The sequence below is a fragment of the Phyllostomus discolor genome, chromosome 10 (assembly GCF_004126475.2).
Source record: "Phyllostomus discolor isolate MPI-MPIP mPhyDis1 chromosome 10, mPhyDis1.pri.v3, whole genome shotgun sequence".
NCBI classification, from domain to species: domain Eukaryota; kingdom Metazoa; phylum Chordata; class Mammalia; order Chiroptera; family Phyllostomidae; genus Phyllostomus; species Phyllostomus discolor.
In genome coordinates, this window is record NC_040912.2 from 3,112,348 (window position 1) to 3,130,323 (window position 17,976).

General features: G+C 57.8%; 1 protein-coding gene across 1 annotated transcript; it reads left to right on the forward strand.

The window, feature by feature from the left end:
• Positions 1-2,721: 2,721 nt before the first annotated feature.
• Positions 2,722-14,701, forward strand: LANCL2 (LanC like 2). Its single transcript, XM_028525698.2, has 9 exons — positions 2,722-3,628; positions 7,676-7,793; positions 8,544-8,751; positions 9,549-9,696; positions 10,650-10,796; positions 11,025-11,207; positions 11,475-11,651; positions 12,123-12,195; positions 14,370-14,701. The coding sequence occupies exons 1-9, from the start codon at positions 3,437-3,439 to the stop codon at positions 14,471-14,473; spliced, it is 1,350 nt and encodes a 449-aa protein (XP_028381499.1). The 5' UTR covers positions 2,722-3,436; the 3' UTR covers positions 14,474-14,701.
• Positions 14,702-17,976: the final 3,275 nt, after the last annotated feature.

Here is a 17,976-nt window from a genome sequence, read left to right on the forward strand (position 1 = left end):
CACCCCAGTGCCTGTGGGCACCTCCCAGTGCCACTCCGAATGGCACTGTCACCACCGGAGTCATTCAGATATTGGCGACCTCTCATGTTCGATCGAACAGGAACATGAATGTCCAAGTCCTTTTAAAGATGGAAAAGTCACGCACAAATAAGTCCACTGAACCTCATCCTCCAAAGTCCGCTCCAGATGGGACTTCTTCATTTACTCACTCACTCACTCATCCACTCATTCGTGAAATATTTTGAATGCCTACTATGTGCCCCACCCTGGGCGAGGCCACGTAAAGTAATCATCAGCACTAACACAGCACCCGCCCTCGTGGTGCCTGGGGTCCCGGGGAAGAAACGCAGTTAAATGACCACACAGGTGTTTTGGTGATCCTGTAACACAGCCCCTTTCCTCCCTCGCTCTTCCCTCCCCATCAAGGCTAACCCCACCCCACAAGGCCGCCTCTCCACAGAGCTGCGTGTACGGGGAGGAGTCTCTTATCACGGGGGTCATGTGAAATTTCCAGGGAACAGCGACAACAAAAAGCACGTGAACTTTTTATGACTGTTTGTAAATTCTCTCGAGGCGGAACACCCCTCACTCAGGGCCTGAGCCCAGGACGGACCAGCCCCTACACACGGGGTCTCCATGCATTTCTGTCTTTTCCATGGTCTCCGGCTTGGCCCCCACCTCCTCGCCTCTACCAGGAGGGTATCTCTTTCTCGTGGAGAACCCACCAGTGCTCAGGAGTCCTAGCTCAGCCCCAGTCCCCACTCCGGCACCAACACCGGCGGGCCCCCAGGGGCCCAGTCTGAAGGTCTGGGCCATGGAGAGGCTGGGGGCCCCAAGGTTCATCCGAGCCCTTCCGTGCTCACAGCCTCTGGCTTCTCTGGCCTCTCGGGAAAAACGGGAGAGACTGGCACTTCCCAGACTCACTAGACGTGGGCAACACGCAGGCCGGGACCCCTGCTGTTCCCTGTGTCCACTGACTCCGGCTTTCTGTGTTCTCGTGTTTCTAGTGTCCTGACGTGGAACGTTAGGTTGATCGTCTTTGAGATCTACTGAGAGGCATTGATCACTCTCAGCTTCCCTCTAAGAACTCTTGGGTTGCATTTCTTTTCTTTCTTCCTTTTTCTTTCTTTCTTTCTTTTTCTTTCTTTCTTTCTTTCTTTCTTTCTTTCTTTCTTTCTTTCTTTCTTTCTTTCTTTCTTTCTTTCTTTCCTTTTCTCTCTCTCCCTCTCTCTCTCTCTCTCTCTCTCTTATCTTCACCAGAGGACAGGATTATTGATCTTTAGAGTGAGGGGAAAGGAGGGAGCGTGAAAGGGAAACATCAACATAAGAGAGAAACGCCCACCGGTTGCCTCTCGCATGGGCCCCAACCAGGACCAGAGACCAAACGGGCAACCTGGGCATGTGCCCTGACTGGGAATCGAACCTGTGACCATTCAGTTTACAGGACAATGCTCCAACCAACTGAGCCACAACAGTCAGGGTTGTATTTCCATGTTCATTTGTCTCAAAGTGTGTTTTATTTGCCTATTGATTTCTTCTTTGACCCTTTCCTGCCAACCACCCCCGCCATCTCTAGCCAATGTAAATTCTTTTTTAAGAACTTAGTATCTTTCTTCCCCAAACTTATCGTACACAAGAGCCCTGTCAGCTTCAGGCTGGTGGACAAGTGGCCTCTCCATCCAGCCCCGCGGCTGCTGGTTTGGGCTGCACACCCCCAGCCCTGGTCCTTTGGCTGGCTAACATGTGGCTCAACAAACCCTTTCTTTCAGAAAAGCTTGTGGCTGGGAAGGTTTTTTGTTTAACACTCCGAAGGCCCGTGAGCATCCAGGGCATAAGAATTTGGAACCAGTGAGCAAATGTCCTTCACGGAGGGTGGGAGAAAGAGGGGCCCCGGGGCAGAGAATGAAGCAGGGAGGTACGGCCTCCTTAACAGGTATCCTGTTGTAACTCAGAGGATATTATTCCAGGTGACCCCTACAAAACCATCTTCCCCTATGAGGTCATTCCCCAGGGTCAGGAGCAGTGTCTACCCTGCTCAGCCTGGGCAGTGGGCCAGGCGCTGAGAGCCGCGGGAGTGGGCAGCCAGGCCTCAGAGAGGGGCATGGGTGCCCCCCGCAGCTCGGGCTGTTTGTCATTCCAATGTATCCGTTGCTCGGCTCCGGAAGAGCATCCATCCCACACTGTGCTGTCATCCGTACCTTGCTCACCCACTGCCTCGGAATCTGAGGGCAGAAACGGTCTTTTGAATCTCTAGTTTGTCATCGCCCAGTACCATCTGGCATTCAGTCAGTGATGAAATGGGGGGGTAAACCGTAAAATAAGATTTTTTTTCCTCAAGGAGGAGAAATCATTGCATCGATTTGGCTTCAAACAATGAACGAAGCAAGAACAAAGAGCACCAGTGAAGAAAACTGTTAAATTAGCCATGTTGTATTTACATAAAAGCAGACATTTCTCCGTGTCCTCTTATTACACACGGTGTGCTGCTCCTGGGCACGTGAATTAATTCTGGAGGAATCTTTCGGCCAACTAAATATTTGGGTGATTAAGTGTGCTTTCCAATGCTGTCTTGTAACCAAATATATCCGTTTATTCAAAACAAAGGGACTTCATGAAAATAGAACATAGGACCAAAAAAAAAAAAAAAAAAGGCCGGTGGCTCCTCCCCCTCGACACCCCCTCCCAACTGTGATGAATAGGAGGGGCCGCTCCGCTCCCCCCGGGAGGCTCTACACAATCTTCGCAGTGTTTGGGGCTATTTTGCAATTTTTTTAGAGGAGGGTTTGGTTTTTTTTCTCCGCCCTTATTATCGAACAAAGAGCTGTTGTTGTGCCCCGGCGCTTCGGGGGGCCGAGGGCGGCGGCGGCGGCCCCGCCCGGCTGGAGAGAATGCAGGTGGATGACGGCGCGTCTGGGGACCGCAGACACCTCGAATGACAGCGAATTCTCGCTCCAGGTTTCCAGCGGGAACCTGCCCCGCACGGTCGCCCGGTTTTCCCTAGAGAATCGTGGAAGCGGCTCGGCCGCAGGAGGCGCTTCAGGACCCGGCCTCCGGCCCGCCGAGCACGTCGCCCAGAGCAGGCCGAGGCGGGCGGCGAAGGGACCGGGCGGTCGGCCGAGACCCGGCTCCGAGCCGCCGAGGGCTCCCCGCGGGCCCGGCTGCCCGGGCGGCGTCCGGCCGGGCGGGCACCACGTGGAGCGCACCAGCTGCGCCCAGATGTGCCCGCCGCCCGCGGCCCGGCAGGCCCCGCGGAGAGGCTCCTGCGCGCCCCAAGGCCCCGCTCGCCCTCCCAGCTCGCGGCTCGCCTAAAGGGAGACCCCGGCCCGCCGCGCGGGGTCCCGGAGCGTCGCTCCAGGGGAAACGCCGCGCAGGAGGTTTGTCCCCGCGCGCGCGCCGTACCGCGCGGCCCCGGCGCGGGGGAAAGCGCGCGGCGGCGATGGGCGAGACCATGTCGAAGAGGCTCAAGTTGCACCTGAGCGGGGAGGCAGAGATGGAGGAGCGCGCGTTCCCCAACCCCTTCCCGGACTACGAGGCCGCGGCCTCCACCGCGGCGACGGAGGAGACGGGCTCTGCTCGCCTTGCGCCCTCCCCGGACGAGCTCAGCCTCCCTTTCAACGACGACGGGAAGGTGAGTCGGCGGCCGACTTCGGCCAGGCCCGGGGCCGCGCCGGGCGGGGGGAGCGCGAGTGGTGGTAGCGTCCACTCGCCCCGCCCATCGGCGGGCTGACGTTACCCTCCCCGCCCACTGGGGGCGGGGCGTCACCCTCGCCCCGCCCCTGGGGCGCGCCCTCCGTCCCGGCCTGGGAGGAGTCGGGGCGCGCCCGCCTGCTCGCACTCCCGTCGCTCGTGCCGGCAGGGTCCTTCCCCGGAGGACTGGGCGCTGCGCCTGTGTTAGCCACCCTGTTCGTGTTGAGTGCCTCCCTGCCTGTGAGGTGCCCTGATGGAGCGCTCCGTTTCTGGGCCCTTGGAAGTGGTTCTGCGGGCTCTAGTGGCGGTTGATCACGCAGATCAGATGACCCACAGCCGATGCCCACGAGCGAATTCAGCCAATGCACGTGCAAAACAGACCTGCTGGAAACCTGCCCTTAGCTTTCCTGGGTCCGATGGTGTCATCAGGCCTGGCCCCTGCCCTGGAAAGTGACCTCAAAAAAAGCATTGCTCACGAGCACTGTTGACGTTTTGAGTGCCCTTGTCTGTGTGCCCAGGCGTTGGAAAGCGAGTATTTGCAGAACAGCTAACTTGGTAGGGAGAGAGTGGTGCAGACCCAACAAACGGGTAAACGGAGGCAAGCTCAAAAAGTTGAGTTTAATTTGGGGAAAGCAGGGGCGTTGCAGTTCAGGACATGCAGAATGTAGCAGGCGGCAGCAAGTCTGAAGATGCAAAGGAAGGTCAGCTTTTTTTTAGGTTTCGGGAGGAAAATGGCCTCGGTGGTTTTGAACAGAAGCTCATTGGAGAACGAGGTCAAGGTTGTGGTTAGTGCTGTTGCCAGGACCGGAGGGATCTTCCTTCTCTTTTTCTCTACAAGCAGGAGATGAAATTCCAATATGAAGAATGCTGTCCTTTGTTTAAATCATCTCTGCCTTCCCTCTCCTTGCTGGTAATACCGGCTGCAGTGAATGAGTATGCGAGTGGGATCCTCGTGGCCTCCTGGCTCCATTCAGAACAAGGTGTCCTTTATAGGTGTTGATGGTGGAAATAAAGGACGAAATGAACGCCAGCACAACCGTTCTCGTGTTTGGTAAAGCCGCACGTTCACCACTTACCTGCCCTGGTTCTGCGTGTGCTTCGTATTCCAGGAGATACAGGTTTGCCGAAACTGAGAAGGCAGTTGTGAAAGAGCCCTTGGTCTGAATCGTGGGCAAGTGAGCTCTCCAGGCCTGCACGTTCTTAGACGTGGTTATCTCTGTGGTTATCACTCCCGTGGCTGTTAGTGATCGCATTAGATGAACAGCTAGGAACCACCTGGCCAGCGGCCTTTGTTTGTGGCACCCCACAGACCCCCAGGGAGCTCCCCGCTCCTTCCCCTTGAAAACCCAGGGTTTAGAATGCACATGTCAGTGTTTATGTCTGTCTCTCCATGTCTTTTCTTTTCACTATCTGTTATATTTTTGACTTAGATTTCAAATTTTTTTGTAAAAAAAGTTATACTTAACGTTAGCGAGCATTAAAAAATCCATCGCTCGCACTTAACTATGAGTTGCTATCTCAATGTTACCCTTACAGTTAGGAGGTTGGTGTGAAGTTCGGGGAGACACCCTTGCAGTAAGGGGGTTGGTGTGAGGTTTGGGGAGACACCCTTGCAGTAAGGGGGTTGGTGCAAGGTTTGGGGAGATGCCCTTACAGTAAGGGGGTTGGTGTGAGGTTCCATGAGACACTCTTACAGTAAGGGGGTTGGTGCGAGGTTCGGGGAGATGCCCTTACAGTAAGGGGGTTGGTGTGAGGTTCGGGGAGAGATGAGGGAGAGGAGCCCCTGGCCCCACGGGGGTCTCTGCCAACCATAAAGGCAGGGGCAGCAGAGCCCCAGCTTCTACCTCACAGCCCGAGAGGAACACCGATCCTGAAATTGTGGGTTTTCTTGTTGCCCTTTGGATCTGGTCAATGAGATTTTGACCTCAACCCTGTACCAAACTGATTCATATAACAGGAAACTGAAACAAATGACCTTGTGTTATCCTGTGTGGTTAAACAATTAAAACGTGCCAGGTGGGGGCCCACGCTGGTGGCCCTGGTTACTGCTCAAGGAAAGGGGAGGCGGAAATTGTGCTGATCTTGAACTTGAGAAAGAGAGGGGAATTGTGATTTTAAAAGGCGGAAAGAACGCTTCTTAGTTGTGTAAAATCACAAGATAACATGAATTACATCCTACTGCCTTCTCTATAGATTCATTATGATTAGCCAGTTATCACATTTTCAATTTTAAAAATAATGTTAAAATGTAGTTAAGATAGATAATATCAAGGTGTGCATTTGTTTGATAAGCATGAAGTTTCATGAAAACGAGGGTGTTATGGGTGGAACTGTCCCCCAGAAAGGTATGTCCAAGTCCCAGCCACCCTCAGGATGCGACCTTACTTCCCTGTAAGAAAACGGAATTGGTCAAGAAGGTTTTTTCGTACCCGGGGAAGAGGGCCCGCCTCCTCTCCCCTTGAAAAGGTGTCATTGGGTGTACCTTACTCTTAGTCTCTGGAATGTAAATGAGAGACTTATCTTCTTACAGGAGAAGGTATCTTCTTCTTCTTCCCCAGAAGAAGATAAGCCCTCTGGCCTCCAGTTCTAGGGCCTCGCCTCCTGTGAAAGGTACACTGACACCTCCGGCGCCAGGCAGACCCCTCCGGGTTCGCACACCTTGGGGTTCGCACACCTTGTGCACCGCTGACTTATCTTCCCGGGTTTGCCTTCATCCACGACCCCAAATTTCAGTGAAATGTGCCCGGGAAGCCCTAAACGTGCAGTTACATAAAAGCCTTTTTGTTTTCTTCCTTGGACTTTGTATTTACAGGGTGCAATGAATTCTTTTATTTTTTTTTTAATTTTTCAATTACATAAGCATTTTCTCTATCATCCCGCAGCGGGGCCTTTCATGCTGATACTGAGTCAGTCTGTGAGGGGCACACAACAGTGTCCATTAGTCTACGCCTAATAACACAACTATAAAGCACACGAGAGCAAAAAAAAAAAAAGTACAGAATTAAAGGAAGAAGTACACAGTAGACAAGTCTACATTCATGACGAGGGATTTAACACACCTCAGCAGTTGGTATTGCAACTAGATTTTTCCAAAAGCACGAGATAGAAAAATCTGAACAAATTCATGCTTAAGCGCTGGCCACATTTCCCGTGGGAAAGACTGCCTACCAGCAGCAGGTAAGAATACCTGCTTCCGTAGCTCTTAGCAGGGTTGGTACGTCATAGTTTTAAGTGCTTTATTATTCATCTAATAGACAGACCATGATACTTGTACTTATTGGCATTGCATCACTTGCTAAGTGGTTCACGATTTTTGCATATGCTTGTCATTTTATTTTTTTCTTTTTACGAGGTACCTTGATAATTTTAGGTATATTTCTATATTGTTATGGTCTTTTTAGTTTATAATGTTTTATATTATAAGCATTTCCCTTTTGTCATTAACTTCTTAAATGTACCGGGATGACATTGGTTAATAAATTACATAGATTTCACGTGTATGACTGTGTCACACATCACCCGTGTATTGTCGTGTGTGCCCACCACCCACAGTCCAGCCCCCTTCCGTCACCATGTATGTGACCCCCTTCTCCTCCCTCTGCCCGTCTGCCCTCGGGCGGCCACCATCCTGCTGTCCGGGTCTGCGAGGTTTTGTCATTAACTTGCACACCACCTTTCTTGTCTTCTTGAACGCATAGAAGTTAAAGTGTTTCCATAGTCAGATCCGCCGTGTTTTTAATGTCCGCTCGCTCTCATTTCTGAAACTCACTTTTCGAGATCCTGCTGAAGACGGTTGTCTGTGCGGGGCAGTATCTCGTTTTACAGCTTCCTTGTAAGACCACGGTAACGCTGCAGACACGGACGCGTTGAGACGGACCTCGCGGTGTGATCTCTGCCCGCCGGTGGCACCGCCCAGACTGTCCAGGTGCTTTCCGCGGCGCCGTCCCGTTCTCGTGCGGCTTACAGCGCTGTCTGCTCTGGTTCTCAGATCGTCCAGAACCTCGCTCGGCGGATCCAGACCAAAATCAAAGACCTCCTGCAGCAGATGGAGGAAGGGCTGAAGACCGCCGACCCGCACGACTGCTCCGCCTACACCGGCTGGACAGGTGGGGGTGCGCGTGCGCGTGCGTGCGTGCGCGCGATCCGTCCCATTCATGCTCGGGTTACACAAAACGTAAGGCTGGGGTTTGAAACTCCTTTCTCTCATAAGATGGTAAAGTTTTATACCCTTCGAGCTGTCTTCGTAGATGGAATGCTTTGGAATTTCATTTCCAAAGAAATTCTGCCTGGAAGTTTTACCTTGACTGTGTTGTCCGTCATATTCTGGGGACAGTGTTTGACGAAATGTACGACTGTTTGTGAAAATACGTCGAAAGAGCAAACTCGCCCGGGGGCCAGTTTCTTTTTGTTTGTTTGCCCGCCTTGCTTTGATCTTCCTGACGAGTTATAGCTGTGTGATTTCTCCGTCCGTTATGTGTAATGACTGTTTCACCTATTGCCCATGCTCGTCTGGCCCATTTGTACACGTAAAGATTCTTATGTCGAGGACAATTGAACGAGCAACCAGTGAAGACTTCACATGAAGAGCCTGAATTTGAAAAGCGGCCTGCCCTTCACTAATCTTTACCTTCTCGCTGTTTTACCACGTAGCCGGAACCCTGTAACACTGTAACAGGAGTTAGTAAGTTCACATGAAGAACTAAAAAACAAAAAAAATCTCCTGTGTAATTTCTTTGAGGGTCCCCTTCAGAAACGTAGGTTTCTGTGTAGGTTTTTCATATCATCATAAAAATTATGTCCTAGAGGCTAAAAGACCAGGTGATAATGGCGTTCTTGGGGCCGGGGGTGTTTTCCAGGCATAGCCCTCTTGTACCTGCAGCTGCACCGGGTCACCAGTGACCAGACCTACCTGCTCCGGTCCCTGGACTACGTGAAGAGGACACTCCGGAACCTGAATGGCCGCAGGGTCACCTTCCTCTGTGGGGACGCCGGGCCGCTCGCCGTGGGGGCCGTGGTCTACCACAGACTCAAGAGCGATGCCGAGTCCCGGGAATGCATCACCAAGTGAGTCCGAGAGCGCGGTGGGAGGCCTGGCTGGAGAGAGAGGGGGGTTCGGGAGGGAAGCCTTCCAAATTCGTCTTCTCCCACAAGCAGGCCCCCCCACGCAGGGGAGGGTTGTGTGCGTTCCTCTTGAGCAGGGTGGTGGCGTCCTGCGCTCCCTCCGACCCAAGCTGCGTTTGCCTTAATCTGGGGGTGATACGCGTGTTTCTTCGTGTTACTTTCATCGTTTTTCTCAAGTAATGCTTGGCTGCCGTCCGTGCCTGAAAACTAGCTCATTCTCAGGTTCAGAGGTCATGAACAGGTAGGAGGGGTCAACTATCAGCTGCACCCCCTGGTTTCCGTTCTTTCTGCGGAAGCAGGTGCCGGGGCTCACCCCCTCGGGGCGCTGGCTGGCCTGCGGCTCACGCGGGCCCGTTCGCGTTGGTTGGAAGACGGGACGGCTCAGCCTGGTTCCCGCGCACTGGCCACACTCACTGCCACTGCATCTCGACGTCACGTCACTTTCTCCTAATGCCGGACTTTAAAACTGAGTGTCTTCCCTTACGTGCTTTAGCATAGCTGTAAGGTCGACATTTGGAACACAAAGATGTTTTGTTATTCGTTGTGGTATCTGAGAGAGAAGTTAAGTAGAGAAGTTTTTGTTTCCTGTTTTGGGTTTTTTAATATATTTTTTAAAATCAGTTGTAAATTAAAAGTCCACGGCAGATAGGTAGCTCCTGCAGGAGCGGGGTTAGTGGCGGTTCCAGGAGTCGGTGTGCTGGACACTGTCCGGGAAGACAGAGGTTTCTCTCCCCGGGCAGACTCTTGCAGCTCCAGAGAGCCGTCGTGGGCCGAGACACGGACCTTCCCGACGAGCTGCTCTACGGCCGGGCCGGGTACCTGTACGCCTTACTCTACCTGAACACGGAGATCGGGCCGGGCGCCGTGAGCGAGTCGGCGATTAAAGAGGTACGGCGGGGCCGCGCTGGCTCCAGGGGCGTCCCCACCCCCCAGATCTGCCTGTGGGCACTGTCAGGACAGAGGCTGCCCTCGGTTCCGAGGCAGCAGGAGCTCCTCAAAGCATCTCCTCAAGTTAATCAGTAGCCGCATGTTTTCGTCTCCAGGGACTTGTTAAAAATCTCTAATCCCTGGCCTGTGTGGATTCAGCTGCCTTCATTAGAACCAGGCCAGCACAGCTCCGGAAAGACGGCGTGTTCGTGCCTCTTTCGTGGGCTGTCTGAGCTGGCGGCGGTCCTGGGAGCACAGCGAGGGACCCTCTGCCCTGGGCTCCTGTGTCCTGGGGGCGTGCCCTGGTCTGCGGGACCAAAGCTAGGTGAGCACCCGCGCCCAGGGACAGGCGCGGAAGCGGGGGAGGAGCCGCTTCCTTCCTAAGGCCGAGAGCCACCAGTGGCCACCCCCCTTCTGCTCACGCCCCCCCCTTCTGCTCACGCCCCCCTTACAGAACTGGGGTGGCTGCGTCCAGCTGTCCGGGGCTCGGAGGCCGCTGCCCAGCTAACACTCGGAGCTCGGTTTCCAAAAGTAGCAAGGGCGTCGGGGCGTCGGGGTGTCGGGAGCCAGACCGGGTCTGCGGCGCAGACGCGTGACGGTGCGGTTCTGCCCGTGACCTAGCGAAGCGCTGCACGGGCACGCGCGGCAGAGCCCTCACGGGGCCGCACACGTGCAGCCCTGCCCTCCCTGCCCCAGCGGGAGCCTGCCAGGCTCTGGGGGAACAACCGGCCCCTGCAACGCCTCTCGGCAGTCCAGAATATTCCCAGAGGAAGCGTTTCTAGATTCAAAGGCCTTTTGGTTTCATGAGGCGGTTGTCTGACGTCCCGTATTTATTGTGCTCCACGCGGTGCGTGCGCATTAGACTAGGACAGGACGCCTGTGTTCCGACGGCTGCCGTCTCACCGCCCCTGCAGGTGGTCACCGCTATAGTGGAGTCGGGCAAGGCCCTGTCCCGGGAGGAGCGGAAGACCGAGCGCTGCCCCCTGCTGTACCAGTGGCACCGGAAGCAGTACGTCGGCGCGGCGCACGGCGTGGCGGGGATTTACTACATGCTGATGCAGGTCAGGAGGCCCCGCGCGGTGCGGCGCAGTGGCCGGTCACACAACCGGCCGTCGGCGGGGGGCGGGGGCTGAAAGGCGGACGCAGACCGTGCGGGCTGAAACGGAGCGCGGCGCCGCCTCTGGATCCCGATGCTCGAGCTCTGCTTGTGTTGGGATCAGCCGCAAAACAGAGGTTTTAAAAACAAATAGAAAAAACGTATGTCTTGTTTTGTTTTTGTCTGCATAAAGCCAGCAGCAAGAGTGGACCAGGAAACCCTGGCAGAAATGGTGAAGCCCAGCGTCGACTACGTGCGCCACAAGCGGTTCCGGTCCGGGAACTACCCGTCGTCGCTGAGCAACGAGACCGACCGGCTGGTGCACTGGTGCCACGGGGCCCCGGGCGTCGTGCACATGCTGATGCAGGCCCACAAGGTCGGTGCTCCGTCGCGGCAGCGGTGCCCAGGGTCCCCTGCTCGCCGTCAGCGCCTCCGTTCCACGTGGGTGGGCGTTTTCACTGGTTAAAATCAACAGTCAGCATTGCCACCGCGGAGTTGTGAGCCGGGAGGAGGGGCGGGCAGGGGACGGGCGGATGGAGGCAGCGGGGGCTGCGGCGGGGGCTGCCGGTGGTGCGTTTTTCTCCCCGGGGCCCGTTCAGGTTTTCTGACCGGACGGGGAACCGCTTTGCTGCTCGCGGCCCAGGTTTTCAAGGAGGAGAAGTACCTGAAGGACGCCATGGAGTGCAGCGACGTGATCTGGCAGCGCGGCCTGCTGCGGAAGGGCTACGGGATCTGCCACGGCACCGCCGGGAACGGCTACTCCTTCCTCTCCCTGTACCGCCTCACCCAGGACAAGAAGTACCTCTACCGGGCGTGCAAGGTGAGGCGGCCCCTGCCCCAGCAGCGTCTGGGCCCCGCGGGACGGGCAGAGCCCACGGCCGGCCCCTCTCCGCTGCCCTGGGAGTCAGGCCCTCGCAGGCTCCTCCGCTTCTGCGCTCCGCAGCCCAGCCCCCGGCTCCGCAGCCAGCCGCCCGCCCCCCACGCGGGCAGCAGAGCAGGCCTGCTGCTCCCTGGGAGCCTCGTGTTAGCTGGTCCTCCCACCAGGGACGCCTTCCCCCGAAATCGGCCCCACGACCCCTTACCCACCGGTCTCAGCTCGGGGATGAGCTTGGTGACGGGCCCACCAGCTGAGCAGGGGGCCGGCGGTCCCGCCCAGAGCGCAGGCTCCTGACCTCCCCGCTGCCCGGACCCCTCGCTGCGGTTCCCGGCGAGTTCACCGCGGCGGCACATCAGCGCCTTCTCAGGAAGCGGGGCCTCCAGTCGTCAGAGGGAACAGCTGTCTTCTCCTTAGTTTGCAGAGTGGTGTCTCGCGTACGGAGCCCACGGGTGCCGCATCCCCGACAGACCCTACTCGCTCTTCGAAGGTAAGGGGGGCGAGGTCCACGCCCTGGGGGCCCGGCCCCGCCCCTTCACCCCTTCACCCCCACAGCTGTGGGTAGTCCAGAGTGGTTTGTTGCCGGAAACCACAGTGAGTCCCTTCACTGTGCCGGGCCTGCGCGCCTGCGAGTGTCTCCCAGGGGTGCTCAGGTCTCTCGGGAGGTGACGGCGCAGACGGAGCACAGAGTGTCCGCTCCCTGGTGACGGGAGAGACGACAGGACGTCCTCCCCTGCCTCTCCTCTGTGGTGCTGTGTATCAGCTGTCGATCCGCTCACAGGAAGCTTGTCGGTTACACACGTGCAGTTGTGTAACTTACATACAGAAGCGTGAATAATTAACGCTAGCAATTGAAAAGCATTAGTAATTAGAAATGTTAATGGTCGGAAAAGTAATAAAGTTCCGAGAACAAGAGCAATGACAGGAAATGAGCACACACAGCGTTAACTAACAGTCTGCTGCGGCCACAGTGTGTGCAGGACACAATCCGGAGACACGAGTGGCGGTCCTGCACAGAGATGGTGCCCTTCCACGTTTCTGGTGCGCAGGAGAGGGACAGGGGAAGCACTGGGCGACTGTGACATGAGCCACAGAAATCCGAGGACAGCGCTGACATGGTGTCAGGGTGAATCGGTAACTTTTCACTCCTTCAGAGCCACATCTTACACTAATTCCAAAATAAACTTCAGAAGGAGTAAATGATTGGATTTTTTAAAATCACATATAAACAGATGTTGAATTTTGTTGAATTTTTTTTTTGGCATCAATTGATAGGATCATGTGATTTTTCTCCTCTAGCCTATTAATATGGTAGATTTTTAGTCTGGACCGATTTTTCAAACATTAGCCAGCCTTGCGTCTCTCAAGTAAACCTCACTTAGTCCTGATGAACAGTTGTTTTATGAATTGCAGAATTGTACTGCTAACATTTTGTTGAGGATTTTTACATCTATGGAGGACAGTAGCCTGTAGTTTTGCTTTTCGTACTGACTTTGTCGGGGTGTGCTGTCGGGATAATGTCAAGTGTCTGTTTGGACTTTGTGCACGTTCTGACATCTGGCCCTTCGGGGGGCGTTTCCTCCACCAAGGGGCTCTGCCCCCTACCCCACCCAGACAGGGTCATTTCAGCACAGGGCGCTCCGGGCCCCTCCGGAGGGGGTCGTGGTCCCCGTCTCTCCCCAGTGGGTTCTGACAGGTGGCCCTGCGCTGCTGGCACCCGTGCTTCAGACGGAAACTCATGGGGCGGCCTGGGAACCACCCTCCCCGGGAAACAGCTGCTGGCCAGCGCACACCAGGATCGAGTCGCAAAAGCATTGAGGGAAGAAGCCTGCATGTGCCCTGCATGTGTCGTGTGCCATCTGACACAGGCAGATTGGGCCGTGGCGGGGGCGGGGGCAGGGTAGACTGGAGGGGCTCGCAGGGCCCCCTGGGGCGGTGCCGGAAGTGCTCCACGGCCCGGCAGGGGGGTGGCCTGCACAGGTGTGTGCCTTTGTCGGGACCGGAGAAGTATAGTGAAGACAGGCGGGTTTCACGTGGGTTTTACAGCAAAGGAAAACCTCTAACCAAACAAAACCCAGCTGGGAGGAAGTGTTCTGACCGAGGAGACAGCAGGGCCTGGGGCTGGAGCGGCCAGCCTGGGGCGGGAGCAGCTGGCCCCGCCAATGCACCCCCCCCCCCCGCCCACCTTGCCTTCAGAAGCCCCTGTGCCTCAGTGTGGGACCCCCGGCTCGTTTGCCGCAGAGGGGAGGGGCTGAGGGGATTGTTACCAGAGCAAATAAAGTTCACCTGTAAATAACATTCTTAACACCTAGAGAAGACACAAAATGCAACTTGCTGTTTGGGCTAGAATGTCAGCGCTCTGATCGGGGAGGTTTTGTAAGTCGGAATATCTCAAGAGCAGCACGAGGTAGCTTTTCTGGTCATGATTCTGTAAAACCTTCTCAAAGTGTCAAAGTAGAATACTAAAGCCCAGAAAGCAGTGTTTCAAAATAAGAGAGGGAGGAAAAGTGGCATCCCTGCCTGCTGGTGCTCACGCTCGGGTTTCGGTGATCTCTGTGAAGCCGTTGTTGCTGAAGTCCCCCGCTCCCTCCCCAGGTCCCACGCCCTGGGGAAGGAGGTGGCAGGGGCGCCCTGTGTCCTGAAGGACCCTCTTTGACCTTGCAGGCATGGCCGGCGCCATCCACTTCCTCTCCGACGTCCTGGAACCGGAGACCGCGCGGTTTCCGGCGTTTGAACTTGCGTCTTCAGAGCGGGATAAAAAGGTGTAGAGGGACCAAGACACCCGTCTGGACCGAGAGCCGGCAGACTGCTCAGCTCGGCGCCGGACGGAGAACCGACTGCGCGTCCCGAGACAGGGACAGGGGAGCGGCAGCCCCTCTCGGCCCCCGAGTCAGAGCCCGAGTGACAGCGGCCTCCCCCCCCCACCCCCTCCCCCCACCGCTGCTGTCACGGAGCCCCTGGCCGGTGTGGAACACGAACCCTCGCCCAGCTCTCCGCAGCGTTGCATGTCTCCTGGTGTGTGTCGTCCACGGCGCGAGCCGTGCTAAACAGGACGCCCCTGCGCCCCCGGCGGGGCTGACCGCTCGCAGCCCCTCTCTGTACATAACCTCCACGGGGGCTGTCGCCGCATCCGCGTGGCAGGGGGGCCGCGGTCAGTCTGTGGGGCGATGCCCTGTGACCACAGTGTTCACACGCGGTGGGCCCGGGTCGGGTCAGACCGGGAGGGATTGGCTGGACCGGCTGGAGGGCCGAGCCCGCCCCAGGGGGTGGACCACCTCTGCTTTGTGCGCTCGCCCGGTGCTTGAAGTAGCCGGCAGGACGCACTGCAGCCCCCCAGGGCTCCCATCCGCCCCCGCAGAGGGTGCAGGCTGTGTGTGCGGCATGCCAGAGGCCCCTCAGGCACAGGCGGTGGTGCCCCGGGGGTGGGGGGGCGGAGTGGGCCTCAGAGCAGCTCCAAGGAGAGCCCTTCCTCGGAGCCAGAGCAGCGACCCCGTGGCGGAGGTTCAGACTCTCGAGTTGTTACTGAAGCAGACGGCCCCTCCCCCTCCTAAACGTTCCACAGTGTTGTTTCGAGTTCAGTGAATAAAGTTCCAGGAGGGTGACAAGCAGAAAGATACTCTGTCCCTGCAGATAAACTGATGTCAGAAGCTGGTGAGTTGCCAGGAAGTGCACGTTTGGGCTTCACACAGCCCTTCCGCTGGGCGACACAGATGTCACCCCCGATGAAGGGTCTGCAGCACACAGGCACAGTCCTCACTCTACACGTGGGGAGCAGGCCGCTCTCACCAGGGAGACGATGGTCCTGGCGTTTTGGTTTAAAAACAGGAACTGGGATGAGCCCACACCCAGTAATTCCATCGCAGAGATTTCAGGTTTTGGAAGAGTCTTCTCATCGTGGGAGGACCAGGGCTTCTCATCTCGCCAGCGGAGACGCGGGTCGGGGACAGGCAGGGGTCCTGGGGGCCGTGCCAGGTCTCTGGCGGCCTGGCCCTCGTCTGAGCATGGGTCAGCCCCCCGGTCAGCCCCCTGCCCCCGTGCAGGAGACGGACTGTCCGTGTGGAGGACGGGTCTCCGCCCACAGGGAGTCCCAGGGTGTGGCGGGGCCTTCGTTCCTGGAGGATGGCTGCCGCGTCAGATGCTCCGTTCCTGAGTCACGGCCGCTTCCTTCCAGGTTGCGCTGGTGACTTCCGTGGACATAAACCCTCATGGGTGGATTTGAAGGGATTCTCTGGGCCCACTCCTGCGGGTCTCACCTGTCACCTGCAGGTGGGCGTGCTGTCCTGAACGAGCTGTGGGGGTGGGGGGGGCTGTTCGGCAGAAGAGCTCACCACCTGAGGTCCCAGCCCACAGGCCGGGCCTCCCCTCATCCAGACCACACGCAATGGGACGCACATCGGGGCCGGCCCGCCTCGCCACGGAGCCCTGAAGGCGGGGGAGGGGGGGCGGCGAGGGAGGCCGGGCCTCTGGCCGTCCCGAGGAACACAGCTGCCGTTACTCCGGGTGAAGGCCTCACCTGGTTAATAGGGATCACCTGGGGCGGGGGGGGGGCTGCTGGGCAGCTGGCAGGAGAGGAGGCGGTGAGGGGCGGTCAGACTCTAGACGTGTCCTGGAGCTGGAGCCAGCAAGAGGTGCCGGCACTCCATTAAGAGAACGGACAAACAAGGGTGCCCAGGCCCATGGGAGGGAGGAGAGGCTGGGAGTGGACACGTGGACGAGGCCTGGCAGGAGGCCGGGCTCAGGTTCAGGCAGGTGGAGTTGGAGATGGCCCAGACACAGGCGGTGGGGCGGTGGGGAGTTCGGAGAGAAGTCTGGGAGGGGGCTGCCACGGAGGAGTCGTTTGCACACTGGTGACATTTGAAGCTAGGAGAGTGGGAGGACTCACCAAGGCAGGGAGCGGGGAGAGAACAGGGGAGGGGCCAAGGGCAGAGCAGAGCGGCCGGGGAGGCTGGGAGGAAAGAGGAGAGGCAGCCCCCGGGGCGGCAGTGTGCTCCAGGACGCGGGGGAGGGCGGGGGGGGTGGGGGGGGTGCGGAGAGCAAGTGACTGTTTAAGGGGCCCGTGACCGGTGAGAAAGACCGGGGACTGACCGGGAGACTCAGCAGCCAGGGGGCCCCTGGGGAACCCGCCCAGGGTGCAAGACTCTGAAAGGAGCTCTGTGGCACAAGCGAGGAAGGACACGGGGCCCCGGTGAGAGATCTCCCGTCGAGAAAACACTGCGAGTTCAGAAAAGTAACCGCCTGGGTGTCAATCCGTGAGTGTGACCCACTGGGCATTTTGAAACCCTGGCGTGGGGCAGAAAGGGGGTGGGGGATGGCAGCTGGGGCCCGCACCCCAGACCAGGGGCGGCAGCGCACTGGGGCGGTCCGCGTCCCAGGCCCGCAGACGGGCGCAGACGGCGGTGGGGCGCGGAAGGACGTGGTTCTGGGGCGGCAGCATCTGCCGAGCGGAGATGGCGGAGGAGGAGGTGCGGGGTGGGAAGCGAGAAGAGAGGGTGTGAATGCCGCCAGGAGGAAGGGAGAGAGAGCACACGGGCCTCGAACATCAGCAGCACGCTCAGCAGTCCCTGGGAGGGCGGTCTGAACACGCATCTCTGGGCTAGAAGTGTCTGAAGGAGGGTCCCCCCCCGCCCCGAGAGCGCCCCCTGCCGGGTCCCGGGGCGACGCCGTAGACGGAGTGGGGGTGGGGCGGTGTCTGGCAGGACAGCGTGCGGGGCCCACGTGGTTGCGAACACAGGGGAGACCAGTCCGTGGCTCGTGCGTGCTTTCCCAGCCACCTGCAGCTTGCTGTTTAGTTTGATTTCTCTGAATGGGCTCCTCCTGTTGGCTGACTTTCGTTTTCCTCTCTTTCACCTGAGAGGGTCGGTCCGCGGGTAGCTCCGTGCTGCGCAGAGCCTCGCAGAGGGCGGGGTGGGGACTCAAGCAGGTTGGAAATTCCTGTCCACAGGCTGGATCTCTGCACTGGGGAAGCGCCCACCCAGCCCATCCCCGGTCTCCGGCTGCAGGTGGCAGGAGGGAATGGCCGAAGGGAGCCGGGTGGCCATCCGCACTAGGTGGCACTCTGACCTTCAGCCGGATCTAGTGTCCTCGGGCCGAAGACCAGAGCTCGGTCCGGAAAGGAAGGTCGAGGACGTCGCACGGGGCCAAGGCGCTGCGGGGTAGCAGAAAAGGCCTCTACAGAGCAGGCTGGTGTCTAAACCGCCACTGGCCGAACCTCCTGCCGCCCCCCCCCCCCCCCCCCGAAACCCTGGGTGTTGCCTGTCCCACAGCCCGGGGC